This window comes from Rhinolophus sinicus, linkage group LG17 (assembly GCF_036562045.2).
Source record: "Rhinolophus sinicus isolate RSC01 linkage group LG17, ASM3656204v1, whole genome shotgun sequence".
NCBI lineage: Eukaryota > Metazoa > Chordata > Mammalia > Chiroptera > Rhinolophidae > Rhinolophus > Rhinolophus sinicus.
Window position 1 is genome coordinate 4,019,901 of NC_133766.1, and position 14,191 is coordinate 4,034,091.

Genomic DNA, 14,191 nt, shown 5'->3' on the forward strand with positions numbered 1-14,191 from the left:
TTTTGTGATATATTTTCCATATCCAAAATCTTAATTAGTCATAAGTTTTCTTAGACTGCATTGAAAACGTTTTGTGTAGGTGTATATGGTGTTCCCTGGCCCCGCTGTCTGATAATCCAGAGAGGCTATGTGTAGCTCCCAAACCAGACTGGACCTCTGCCTCCAGAATTAAAATAATAATAATAAAGTTCCAAATAGCTAGTACTTCTGAAATAATGGACTGTGGCCAGACTAAACCTTAACCACTTGCCTGCTGCTACTGTTTGTTTAACCGACTATCAAGTATCCTATTTCCAGGCTTAGATAAATTAGTAATTACAGTTACAGCTGAATATAATCCCTTCGTATATGCTTTTGAGTTGTTCAAGTTCATTGCATTTGTAAAGCACCTTTACGTGGAGCGTTCTGAGGGGTTACTTGGGAGAGTGCCCGTAGTGCCATCACGTCCTTAGGTGCGGGAGGACTGTAGGTGAGGTGTAGACATGGTGAGACCTCTGCCTGACACACGCATGAAGCGTTAAAGGTCCCTGTGATGCTGCCAGGCTTTCCGTGCCTTTCTTGCTCCCCAGGTCCCTAGGTTGCCCCCTAGCGAGAGCAGTGGTTACAAGTGTCACCTCGGAGCCGTGCTGCACATGCTCGCGTCCGTGCTGGAATAACTTCCTCCTTGGGCAGTTGGGTGAACTGCTGTGAACCTTAGTTTGCTCATCTGAAAACGGGAGTGGGAGTTCCAGTGGCGCCTTTGGTGGGGTTATGGTGAGAGTGGGGTTTCTCGATGTGACGTGCTTAGAACTGTGTGGCACATGGTGGGTTCCCAGCCACTTAGCCGTGTCACCATTGTCAGCAAACCCCCTCCACTGTTACCCCTCCCCGTCCATGTTCTTCCCAGCACTCAGACTGGTTCCTTAAAAATGCAAATCAGATCATGTCCCTCGGCAGCTTAAAACCCATCCCATTTTACTAAGAGTAGCAGCCCGGTGTCTGGGCTGTGCTCTCTTCACCAGCCAGTCTCTGCTGCCCTCTCCCTGCTTAGTCCTCAAACATACCAAACTCCCCTGTCCCCGCCCCTTTCCATGGCTGTTCCCTCTGCTGGGACGCACCTCCCCGTCCGTCCTCTGCGCCTTGTTCTCAGATGAGGTGCCACATCTTCCTGGTAGCATTCTTTGATGTCCTTACCCTGGAAGTTAGATTAGATCTTTCTGTGGCAACACCCTGGACTTTTCTCTCGTCGCATTTATCACAGCCAATATTAATTATTAATTAATGTTCTTTCTCGTGCTGGACCACAGTTCCCATGCAGACAGCACAGAGAGTATCTTTTTATTCCCCTCTCTGTCCCCAGAGCCTAGCAGAGTGACTGGCCCATAGTAAGAGTTCAATTAATATTTTATACGGAGGAATACAAAATTAGTAAAGTTGGTACATCTTAATTATGTCATGTCTAGTATGTATGCATTGTGATTTTTTTACATGTTGCTTCAATTCATATTTTTATTGTCCTAAGTTACTTGATGTGTTACTTGTGGTGATTGTATCCTTTTCTTTTTATTCCTGTAGGCAGAGTCTGAAGCACCAATCAGTTATAAAGAGTCAGCTGAAACACAACGATATAATCACTAACTTGTGTGAAAACATTCTTGTCTCCTTCCAATCTTGTTTACAGTTCGCTGAGCAGATGACCCAGTCAGATGCACAGGTAAATAAATATGGTCTAACAGCACTTTGAACAATGGCTCTTATTTCCTTTGAGATTCCTACTGAATCCCATTTGACTCTATGGATCAGTTTGCCTAGAAGGGTTTTAATTGGTTTCATTTGTTTTCTTTTGTTTTTCAATCCGTGAGGTGATTTACACCCCTAATCACTTCACCTAGAACATTGCAATAGACTCCTATCTGCTCTTATTCTCTCTAGAGTCTTCTTGCCCCTCCTCTTTACATACTAACTGGTTGGCCAAGGCATTCTCCTCAGAATCCTTTCTCATTCTTTTCTACCCTAAAATACAAATCAAATTCCTTTGTTCTATACTTACTTAAGATTGTCTTGATGTAGCTACAAGCAGCCTTTCTTCACCAGTACAGTCCGCAGAAATGGCAATATACAACTCTGTATATCAGTCTTCTAAAATTGATATATATTTACATTTCTTTTGATTTTAAAGAGTTATGGTGTTGAGTTGGCATCCTACTTATGAAACATTGTATTTGTTTGTAATATGCTTATTGGGAACTGTAGTTCATTTTCCTATGACAGTGTTGTACATGAGTGCCTTGTGTTCTCAGACTAGCCCTTTACAGTTTACTTATAAAGCCGTAAATTATAGGATTACTACTACCTGGGACCTAACGGTTATATGTAATAATTGCAGCGGGAAAATGAATGAACGATTTCTTCCGAGTAGCAGTAACAGCCGTCCTGCTGTAGCCCAGTGGGCTGACACGAATCCCTCCGCACCAGTGTTCTCCCCGCCGGCTTCTGTGGGGGCGGAGGGAGGGAAAGGACTCAGCCAGTTCCGAGACCTTGGTGGCAACTCCTGGGCAGGGGGATCTGGAAAGACAGACGCTAGCGGAGGGTGGAAGTCTGAAAAGGAGTTCTGACGTCGCTAAGGCCGTGAGCAGTAGCTTTCGGAAGGCACTTACCTCTTTCTTCTTGCTTCTCTTCTTTTCCTCTTACCTGTCCTCCCCTTACATCCCTTCTTCTCTTCCCCTTGTTCTCTGTGCCTCTTCCTTCAGGTACCCTGATTTCCCCTGGCCTTGCGGAAAGGACGGGCATTTGCTTGGCTACTCGTGGCAGTGACAGGAAGGCTGTTCGCTTCCCCACCTTTATCCCACACGTCTGTCTTCTCGGCCCCAGCCTCTGCCCCAGGTTCCTTTCCGCTTGTCCTGACACCACAGACTCCCCAGCTGGTACCTGGCGAGTTCCTGCGCAGGACTGAGATGGGGCAAGCCCTCAGAGCCAAGCACATTTTCATGTTTTCTTTCTTTGTGAAAATTTGGGATGATACACGTGAGCAGCACTACTCACTGTCCGTTGCCTGCGATGGAGCTTCGAGGGCGTCTGTGTAGTTTCTCCATACTTTTCTCCCAATTCTGAGCAGCATCGCCCTCTGTTGTTCACTATTGGTATTTATTGTGGAGTCAAACTTCACGTTTTCCAAGTCGCGTTTTCAAAACTGCCTAAATAAAACCGTTAGATATAATTAGTTGTATGCTATTGATGGAAGGCGTATGGAGATATCAGTTCCTGTTTTCATTTCCTGGGCTGCCACAGCAAGTTACCACAAGCTAGGTGGCCTAAAACCACAGAAATGGATTCGCCCACAGTTCTGGAGGCTAGAAGTGTGAACTGTGTCAGCAGGACCTTGTTCTCCTGAAGGCTCTGGGGAGAGTCTGCTCTGTGCCTTTGGCTCGGCTCTGGTGTCACTGGCATTGGCTGGCAGCTGTGTGATGCCACTGTCTGCCTCCGTCATCACTTGGGGTCCTCTCTCTGTGTCTTCACATCACCTTGTAAGACACCAGCCGATTGGATTAAGGCACATCCTACTCCAGTATGACCTATGACCTCATTGTAACTATGTCTGCGATGACCATATTTCCAAATAAAGTCACATGCCGAGGTATTAGGGGTTAAGACTTTAACATGTCTTTCTGGGGGGACATGTTCAATCATAGTCATAACGGCTGCTAAATTGACAGGATATTTGTTATCTCTGTTAAGTCTTGAACATGCTTTGAAAACGAGAATATTGTATTAGACTTGACCATGCAGTTTTTTACCCATCGATGATTTAGTTTTTGTATAAAAAATAGGGAAATTTATTTGTAAGCCTCTTTGATATAAATTTAATTTCCACTGTAATTCCTACTTTTGTTTATATGTTGCTTATCGAAGTTTGTATTATGAAAATAAACATACTTTTATATCGGTTGCCTACACTTAGATTTGTTGCCTGCTGCATTTAGTTTTTAATCAGTATTTCTCTTTTATTTAAAGAAAGGAAGAATGGATACTCAATATTTTGAAACACTGAAAAATGGTCTTGCTCATGCCCCCACCCCTCCTTTGTTGACACTGGGATGCAAACTTTCTATTTTAAACAGTTGAGTAAATCAAGATGGGGCTGTATTTGTGTGGTACACTTGCTTTTTGAAAATGTCAAAATAAAAACTCTTGATTTAACTGGTATGCCATTTAGTAATGAAGTAAAACTAGAGTCTTCAACCAAATCTTGTATAATTTCTTTTCCCTGGATTGAGAAAGAAAAATTTAAAGTAGGCGGACATGATAAGTTATGTGTCACCATTCATCCATTTAATGAGTATTTCCAGAGTGCTTGTTCTGTACCAGAAAATGTACCAGGTGCTCAGTTATTCCCATTTTCTGTCCCAAGAACTTATAGTCTAGCTTGGGAAACAAATGAGCAGGAAATTATAGAATCATGTGATCTGTGGAGAACTGGCGGTTTACTCATGGGGTAAAGGTAGAAACCCGGTCGTGCAGTCAGGGAAGGTCCCTTGTGATGTGACATCTAAGCTGAAAAAGATTTCTTACTATCTTACGCAATCAGTGCAGATTCATCTTCAGCCTCTGTTCTTATAAATTTCCACAGCACTGGAAGAGTTCATGTACGTAATTATCAAAAGAAGGTGAGTTTTCATCTCACCTGTTTCTGCTGAGGAAAAGTGACTGTTTGCAAACATTTTTAACAGATCAAAATGAAGAGTCGTGTCTAATTAGTGGGTTACCCAATTCCATTTTGATTGGTTTAATTAAGGTTTTGCTCTTCTTTTGGGAAGAAATCCAGCAGTCAACTAACATTAAAGTTAAGCTGTTTATTTCATATGAAATTATCCTCGAAGTTAAAGACCATAATGTATCTATTTGACATGATTTTATGGTACTAAATTTAAAACTCTCTGGATTATGTGTATTACACATTTGGGTGACATAACCAATGTGTACTGAGCTAAGTTGCCTAAGTGTCAGACACAGTTTAAACTTCAGAGTCTCCTTAGTTATACTCCTAAGCCACATTGCAGCCCCCTAGAGACGCTAAGTAACTTTCCCAGGGTCACCTACTGGTTGTGCTGGGGCCGGGATTTCAGTCCAGGCGGGCGACTCCGTAGTCTCTGCTTCCCTGGGTGCACGTAGCTCTCTTGGCATTACCCACTGTTCCATCAGTTTACACACGTGATGCACACGTTACACACATGTCTGACATGGAAAGTGAAATCCTACGTTCCTCTGATAGAGCCATATCCCTAGGTTTTGATTTATTCTTGAGAGATTAAGGAGCAAATGTTAACACACAACACATTTTAAAATAGTAGGGTTATATTATACGTACTGTTTTGCAAGTTGAGTTTTCACTTTATCTCCATGCTTACTATGTCATGAACACATTCTCTACCTGATTCTTTTTAATAGCTCTATGCTACTGCAGTTTATTCATATACCTTGAATATGTTTAACCACTTGATCTTTTGATAATGGAAAGAGTGTAATATTTTATGCTGCCACGAATGGTGAAAGAAAGTGCTTGTCAACCCACCTCCTTCCTCATCAACTCTGGGTTCTTACCAGTCTTTTAAATCTTTGCTAATCAAGTAGCCCTCTCTTCCCCCTCAAAACACAGAAGTAGGATTTTTTTCAATAATAGTTTTCTCGTAATTTGTATTTTCTGTGAACTCCCTCTCCTGTCTTTTGCCTGTTTTATATATCATTCTTCTGTTGGTTTGTAAGACCTTTTTCTGTTGCCCGTCTGTTGATCTGCACATAAGCAAAGAACAGTATGGTTTTTAAATTTCTTTCAGATCAACTGAGAACGATCCCCTCTTTTACTGTTATATACGAAGATTTATTTTCAGTAATGTGGAGTTGACCTTTTTAAATACTGTCTTTTGGTGTTTGTTGGTATTGCTCCTAGCAATTCAAAGTAGAATTATATTTTCTTGGAAAATGTTTACACTCTGTTTATTAAGAGACCTTTTTAGGGTGGCCGGTTTGCTCAGTTGGTTACAGCATGGTGCTAATACCACCAAGGTTGCCGGTTTGATCCCCATATGGGCCCCTGTGAGCTGTGCCCTCTTTAAAGAAAAAAAAAAAAAAAAAGATATTTTTAGACAATATTGTCTAATTTACAAGTTCAGCTTATTTCATATTTTGTAATGCTTATTTCCTTTTTTGAAACAGGATAATGCTGACTACAGATTATTTCAGAAAACACTCAAATTGTGTCGTTTCTTTGCCAACTCTCTTTTGCACTACACTAAGGTAAGGCTTATTTTTTTATAATGCATAAATGTGAAATCTATAGAAAAATTGTAAATTATCTTGTTTTATCATTCTTGTCAAAAACAATTTTTGGTGTTATTTTGTTGAGTGTATTTGTAGCGTTTTTTTGGTTTAGTATTGTTAATTGTTAAATTTCAGCAACTGTTGTATCATTTAAATTACTTCCATCATTGTTATTTATTCAATTATCTGGAAAAAATTATCTAATATCAATGTAAATACAATTTCTGTAAGCACAAGTCAGTTTTCAGAAGATAATTCGCTTGCCTCCATCTACTGTTTATAAGTTATTTCTACCATTTTTCTAAATTAGGTTTTTAAAGTGGAAATTTCCAAATCTTTAAAACTGTAGAATAATTTTAAGAAGACCTACATAGTTAGGAGTCATCAGGAGAGCAGTGATAGTTGAAGACATATGGATAGAATGGATAAGTTGTCAAGGCAGATTATTTGTTGAGATGAGCAGAGAATGCTTCTAGCAGCCAGTGAAAGAAATGTCATTAGTAATAGATACAAAACAAAACAACCCAAACTGTTGTCCACTTTAATTAGCTTCTGACCTTGTCCTCCTTTTTGAAGAAAAGGATCTCCAATAACTCTGTATTACAGTCAGAACCTCCTGACTGCTCACTCATTGCCACCTGATTTGGTGGCTGCCTGACTTTGTCCTTTGTCCTTTTCACTTTGCATAATACCTTCTAGGTCCATCCATGTTATTGTAAATGGTCAGATTTCACTCTTTTTTATAGCTGAGTAATGTTCCATTGTTTATATATACCACGTCTTTACCTACCTCAGGGGGCCTCTGCAGCTGCGATGTCCCTTCCGATTCTTAACTGCCACACCGTGGGTGTGGGACGTAGTTCTGCATCTCCGCCCCACCTACTAGTCTCCATGCACCTTCTTTATTTTCTTAGTTATAGGACTTCTGTTAAGATGGTCTTCAGGTGGTTCTCAATGATGGTTGTTCTATAATTGAGTTGTAATTTTGATGTGGTCGTGGGAGGAAATGAGCACAGCATTTGCCTACTCCTCCATCTTGACTGGAAGTTCTAGTTACGGCTTTTTAAATCAGTTCTTTTCTATCAGTGAAATTTTTAATTTTTAAAAGTTGAGCATCAGTTTTTTTCTATATCCTATAAGACAATAAAAATTATTTATTTTACTTTCTAAGAGATAGCTTAACCATAATGGGTGAGCAGTCACAGCTATACTTGAAGCCCAGGCTTGCTGGTTTTCAGCTGTGTTACTTGATCAAGTTACTTGATACCTTAGCTTCAGCTTTCTATTCTGTGAAATGGGGATAATAATACATCATAGGATTTTTGAGAGAACTAAAAGTATGTAAAGTCACTTGCTACATGTCTGCTGAGCACTTAGTAGGTGCTCAGTACACAATAGTAGCTGCTAACTGTCATGTTGGTGATAGTTTTAACAAAATTTTAGATGCTTAGCCTCTTTCATGCAAGAACTTTTTTTGTAATGTGGCAAGTCCAGGATTTTATTTTAATTTTTTGCATGCCTTTGTGAGGGGATGTCTATTAGAAATGCACATTGTATACAGAGAATGAATAGAGTTGTTTTATTTTAGGAATTTCTTCCTTTCCTCTCTGATTCTTGCTGTACATTGCACCAGCTTTATCTTCAGATACACAGGTAAGAAGACTAGCATGTGATTATTAAAATACCACAGTGCCATTTGAACCAGGCATCCATTAAGTATATATCACTTTAAAATAAAACATTAGAATCATTTTTCTTATTTTTTTAGTAAATTTTTATTTGCTTGCTTAAAATAATTGGAGATGATAGCTTTTAAAATATAGCTTCCATGTGGGTTTTACTTACCTTTGTATTCTTCACTAGGACCTTATCCTGAGTGATGAATATTTAGTATGGTGATAAATACAAAAGGCAAAAAAAAAAAAAAAGGTTATGTATACACATATATGTTTTCTATTGGCATATTGTTTTTTTATCTTAAGTTTTATTTTACTTCTTTGAGATTTAAGTCAAGTAGTAGTTAACTCCATCTTAGAGAAGTATCGTAATTTAGATGGGCTGAGTGACATTGGAAATTGACAGTTACCTCAGAAGGGTACTCAATTTGACACTAAAATAATCTGTCAATTCATTTATCTAGCCATCTTTTATGTCTCCCTAATCCATGAAGTCTCCTAGACAACTTTTTCATACGCTCCCTCTTCACACTTCCTGTATTTCCAACAACTTTAACGGATTCCTCATGTCAGTGTCCTCACTTTGTATGTCGCTGAGAAAAATGGAAGCAACTGGAAGAGAGCTTCCCTGTACTCCCTCCAACACATCAACTATCCTACCTGTATTTAGGCCCGTATCGCCCACCGTTCCCATGAATGAATATGTAAGGCCAGCCTCTCCATTTGTGCATTGAATTCCATCCTCTCTCGCATGCTCAGGGCCCTTTCTCTAGCAGTTATTCCTTTTCTTCCTTGCATTGTTAGTCTCCCTCCTCTATTGGGGAGGTATTTGGAGGAGGATGCAGAGTTGAGAGATTTTGTTTGTACTGTTTTGTTCTGAAGACAGGAAAAGTAACAGCATATTATTTAGTTCTGAGCTTCTTTATACAATTATGGTATCAGTTAAGCACTTTGAGTTTTGTTTTATAAAACAGATGCTTGTTCTTTATATATTTTTACTGCTAGAAGAACATTAGTTAGAAGATAGCTATTAATGAATTTCCCTTCTCCCTTTCCAGCAAGTTTCCTCCAAGCCTGTATGCTGCTGGGATTTCTGAAGCCCAGCAGGAGGAAATAGCGGGTACTTTCCTGGTTACACTGGATCCACTTGTCAGTCAGCTTCTCTCCTTCCAACCTTTTGTGCACGTGGTTTTGGACAGTAAATTAGGTAAGCTTCAAAGCAGAGTTAGTGTTAGAACATCTCTTATCAATTATGACATGTTAGAGGCAGGGGTATCTTCCCTTAGGTAGTTTTTTTTTCTTTTTAAGTTTTAACAATTTTATTTAAAATGTTTTCTACTTCTTTTTGGAACATACTTCTCATTTTAAAAAATTATGTTTCTAATTTCTTTATATATCACAATCAGATTTCTGCTGAAAATATGTAGAGTATGTTTTTACCAGTTTGTTGTATCATAATTAATGTGCTTTTTTTGCTGGTAAGAGCTGCCATGTGAACTACAGTTTCCACAGTGTCTGCTGCTGGTTGTCATCATGGATAAGCTGCCCTCTCAGCCCCAGGACGTGCAGACCCTATGGTGCACAGAAAGCCAGGGCGCAGGAGCTCCAGCCAGGTGACAAATGTGTAGTTTCTATCCAACCACATATGGGTGGTTTAGAATTGCCTGTTGTTGGGAAGGTCTTGAAATGAAGTTTTTTTGTTGTGTCAGACATTCTAGTTAATGATTACTGTGTAGACATCATATATATATATATATATATATATATATATATATATATATATATATAGCTACTTTAAAAAGAGATGAATATAAATCTATAGATGGTAAAAATATTTGAATTATGTTCAGTGTTTAGAAGGTATTGCCTAATGGTGAATGAACATTGAGTGTGATCGAGTGGTGTAATCATTTACTTTTGAAAATGAGCTCTGACTAATAGAATGCTAGAGAAGGTATCTCTTGGGGATTTCACGTGGACTCACCCTCCTTCCCGTCACAAAGCTCCAGTTTCTTGCTCCCTGGATTACTGCTGTGCTCTAATTCTCCACCCTTTCCTTTAGCCCACTCCTCGTACCACGGCCAGATTAGTCTCCCTAAAGCCCGCGCTCAGCTTCCTGCTCTTCTGCTCAGAAACTGAAGCGTCACGTCAGGACTGCTATTCTCCTTAGCCTGTCGCTCCTTTTCTACACAGATACCTGGCTTTTGTCAGACCGGTTATTCAGCTTGTCTTTTCCTCATGATTTTGTCGTCTTTACCTATTTATATCTTGTCTGTTTTTTATTTTTTATTTAAATCCTCTATGAAGATTTCTTAAACCATTTCAATCATAAAATGACCTCTCCCTGTCACAACTATAATATTTTGTATTTTAAAGTTGCTGTGTAAGCCACTTAAATATCAAGTTCCTTGATGAAGTTTGCCTCTGACTTTGTATAGATTAGTACTTTGATAAATACTTGGTAAATGATAAAAAATGTACAGGAAAATTCTTGTCCTTTAAGGAATTTCTCTAACAGGGACTATTTTATTTTTATGTTTACATATTCACATATTGAAAATATATACCTCTTGAGACATTTTGCTTTGCTAAAATAACCCTTAGTATGTTTTATTATTCTACCTGCTAATCATTAAACGTTAATAATGTTGGGTTCAATGTTCTTAATTTCCCTGCAGGGTGTCTCTTCTCAGAGCCATTTTCGATAGCTTTGAGCAGTGTTCCGGTGAACTCTCTCTGCCTGTTCGGTTGCAGGCAGTGCAGAGTGAGGGGCAGGCCCGGGTTGCAGTCACCTTGTATCAGCACGTCTGTGTTCACCTGTGTACCTTCATTGCTTCCTTTCATCCCTCACTCTTTCCTGAACTGGTACGTTTGTTACTTGCTGGGCTAAGGTTATGCTTTCACTTTTTTTTTCCCCACAGAAATTGTGATTTACATACAGAAGAAAAGTGTGGGAATAGTTAATGTTATGTTCTTTTTGAATGTCATTCTCTCAGCTTTCACATTTTACCCTCCAACTCAGTTGTGTCCTAGGAAATGGTAATCCCAGAGTCTTATAGGATTCAGGTGCAGTATTTAGCTAAAACCTTTGAGAAAACATTTTGGGTGGAAAAGTGTGGAAAGACAGTGTGAAGAGAGGAAAAATGTGTGGCCTTTACCTAATTCAGTTTCATAATGAAAAGAAGCAAATAGTATGTAGTACGAAGTCTTCTGTAAATCTTTGGCATAATGTAGGTTTTGTTTTTTAATTGAATTGGATTAGAAAAGATGTTGAGGAAATTCTATGGAAAGAAATTCTTAGAATTTACGTAAGGATCAGTATCATTTAAGCTATCATACAATGGGTAATGTCCAGCCATATTAAGTATTGTATTTGGAATAGTTAAAGGCAGAAACAGAAGTCTAGGCTTATATGTTATGTACATTGGTTTAAAGGTTTCCATACTTAGAGAACTTTTGTGCATTCTAATGATCTAGTTTCCACGTTTAAAAGCACTCGAATCCCCATTGCCCAGCTCAGTGTTCGGTGTAGTGGGGCTGGGTGAGTGTTGAGGAATGGCAGCATGGGGCCTTTCAGATACTAGGAAGTTGAGCCTTCCCATTGAGGATCGCCTGTTCTTTGGATCGTGATGGTCTTCTGTTGTATTTTGAGAAATGCAGTATTAATGATAATTGGTCATGAACTTGTTTTCCTTAGGACGCTGCTCTGTTGGCTGCTGTGCTGAGAGCTAACATGATCACCTCCTTGTTAGCTATGGACGCGTGGTGCTTCCTTGCTCGGTACTACGTACTTTTTTGTTTTGGGGGATTTATTTATAGGAATAAATGATTTTATAGTTGTAAGTTTAGAGGAAAATGCTGTCTCAATAATTTTTTCATAGCTCCCTAAAATGGACTGATTTCGTTCACAGCACTAAATTAGGAATGGGTTCCTTTTTTCTTTGGTTTAAGTCAGTAGATTATGTTGCCTGGGTAGTTTTGTATATTGTGATATTCCCTGTCCATGGTAATAACTGCAGTTTAGAATATTTGGTGCTTTATGGAAGGTCCTCTCCTTGCTTTTCTGAGTGTGTAAAGAATTGTCTAAATACTGCCTTCTCTCTCCCGCAGATATGGGACCGCCGAGCTCTGTGCACACCACGTCACCGTAGTTGCTCATCTGGTGAGTAGCCACAGGCCTGAGACAACCACTTTCCATGAACTTCCTTTGGAGATATGATGATCTTCAAGAAAGTGAATGTCAAACGTACATGATAACTACGTTGTTTTGACAGTTTCTTTGCTTTGCTTTAATGCTGATGCTATTGAGAAAGATGTACTAGAAACAGTGTAAACCTGGAGAAATTGCCTCAGCTTTTCAAAATTTTATAGAATTCCATTAATCTGGGAAAGGAAGCCTAACTGAGGATAAATTTAAAATTGAATGCAAAGTAGAAAATAAGAAAAAAGTTAGTTGTAATGTTGATGACCAGTTCTCATTCTCTCTCTCTCTCTCTCTCCCCCCTCCCCTTCCCCCCCCCCCCCCAATACGATTTAGACAAGCTGACTCTTGATTTTGTTGTATCTCCTTCAGTCAGGATGATTTGAGAAGGACTAATAAATGTGATAGTGATAGATGCCTTTTGGGAAAAGAAATAATGCTTTGGATTGGGTACAAAGAGAAAATTATTTAATAACGATTTTAATCTTTTCAATGTTGACCTTTTTTTAACTTTTAAATTCTCAGATTTCCATTTAAGATCTTCATGACTTATCTGTTGTTTTGTTTTTTGTCCTTGGCCTTTGATAAAGATCTTATGTGAGTCCATGTTCTTTTGTTCCTTAGTAGTTACTGTGTCATGTATTTCTTGGATCACCTTTTAAGCATGCTGTAGGCTAAATCTGGTCTGACATCTGTGTCTCCATGGCTGATGGTCTTAAGCGCTTACGCACTGACTAAATCCTTAACACATCTTGCACAAAACAGATAAAGAGTGATTTTTTATGTTATGTGTATTATGTCTCCTTTAAATGTCCTAGTACATTATGATAGGAATTGATTTCCAGAAAACTGAGTCTGTAAAATCTTCTAATGATGCTTCCATCTAATAAAGTTCTATTCACCTCTGCACCACTACACTTAGATCTTAAATTCCATGAATTGTCTTTGAGTAAGAGGATTAATCAAGGTTCATGGAAGAAAATCATTTAAAGAAAAGCTCTGAATTAAAAATTAAAATTACCTATAATCTTATCTCCCAGAAAGGGCTACTGTTACTATTATATTTTGGCATACAAAAGCTTGTAGAAGCTATGGTTTTAAGTCAGTCAATCTCTGCTTTCTCTCCTGTCCTTTCCCAGATAAAGTCTTGTCCTGGAGAATGTTACCAGCTCACCAACCTGTCCGTGCTGTTGAGGCGTCTCTTCTTCTTCATGGCTCCACCCCAACAGGTAAGAGTGTCCTTGTCACTGTCTTGGAGAGCCTGCGGGGAGTTGGGTTCAGACTCTTTTGAAGGCCCCCATCCCATTTATCCTACATTTAAATGCTGACATAGTCTGAGCTGAAATTTTTCATGTATTGATTGCTTAGCTTATTGCATTTCGATGGGTTTAGATTTTGATGTTAAATATATAAATATATGCATATAGGAAATATAACGTAGGGAAGTTTCTCTGCCCAATTTAATATAGTGGGTTTTCTTTTCGTTTTGATGTAGGAAAATTTTTCATTTAACAAGTTGATTTTGGATACTGTGAAGTAAATTATTCTACGTCTTAAAAAAATCACATTAATATACTTCCTCATTGGATTATACTAATTTAGTAATTAAGTGCACCATTGTTTTTGCTGTTTTCCAGCAGGTGCAAACATTTTAACTCTCTTTTTAGAACTTTTGTTTTCCATTTTTATCTGGTCTATTGACGCTTCATTTTAACAAAACAGAACTGTTGTCCTGATAACCTGGCAAGCAGGCACTTTGAATTGTGAGTTCAGCGGTGAAATGGGTCTGCCAGGCGCACGGTTCTAGGCTGGTGCCTCACATTCAGAGACGAGGTCCGTGTGCGTGTCTGAAGGAGAGCAGAGCCAGCGGGCTGTTAGCAAACTCACCTGGCCCGTTTCTTAGTGCATCTCTGTTGTGTTCCACGTAAACTGTGTTTTTCATTTGGAAACAAACGCAACAACAAAAATAACGCATGTTCATTTACGTTCCCTCGGTCTTGTTCCTTGTGATAGTACTATT

At 39.0% G+C, this 14,191-nt stretch overlaps 1 protein-coding gene across 8 annotated transcripts in view; it reads left to right on the forward strand.

Moving 5' to 3' along the window:
- The window catches only part of FIRRM (FIGNL1 interacting regulator of recombination and mitosis), a 236,653-nt gene that overhangs the window by 211,926 nt on the left and 10,536 nt on the right, over nucleotides 1-14,191 (forward strand). For all 8 annotated transcript variants that reach the window (XM_074322527.1, XM_074322526.1, XM_074322530.1 and 5 more), the window contains 9 exons: nucleotides 1,555-1,693; nucleotides 6,190-6,270; nucleotides 7,883-7,947; nucleotides 9,029-9,177; nucleotides 9,454-9,583; nucleotides 10,649-10,835; nucleotides 11,668-11,750; nucleotides 12,081-12,132; nucleotides 13,311-13,400. In XM_074322527.1, the coding sequence (XP_074178628.1) occupies nucleotides 1,555-1,693; nucleotides 6,190-6,270; nucleotides 7,883-7,947; nucleotides 9,029-9,177; nucleotides 9,454-9,583; nucleotides 10,649-10,835; nucleotides 11,668-11,750; nucleotides 12,081-12,132; nucleotides 13,311-13,400 (976 nt within the window). The remainder of the gene's footprint in view (nucleotides 1-1,554; nucleotides 1,694-6,189; nucleotides 6,271-7,882; nucleotides 7,948-9,028; nucleotides 9,178-9,453; nucleotides 9,584-10,648; nucleotides 10,836-11,667; nucleotides 11,751-12,080; nucleotides 12,133-13,310; nucleotides 13,401-14,191) is intronic.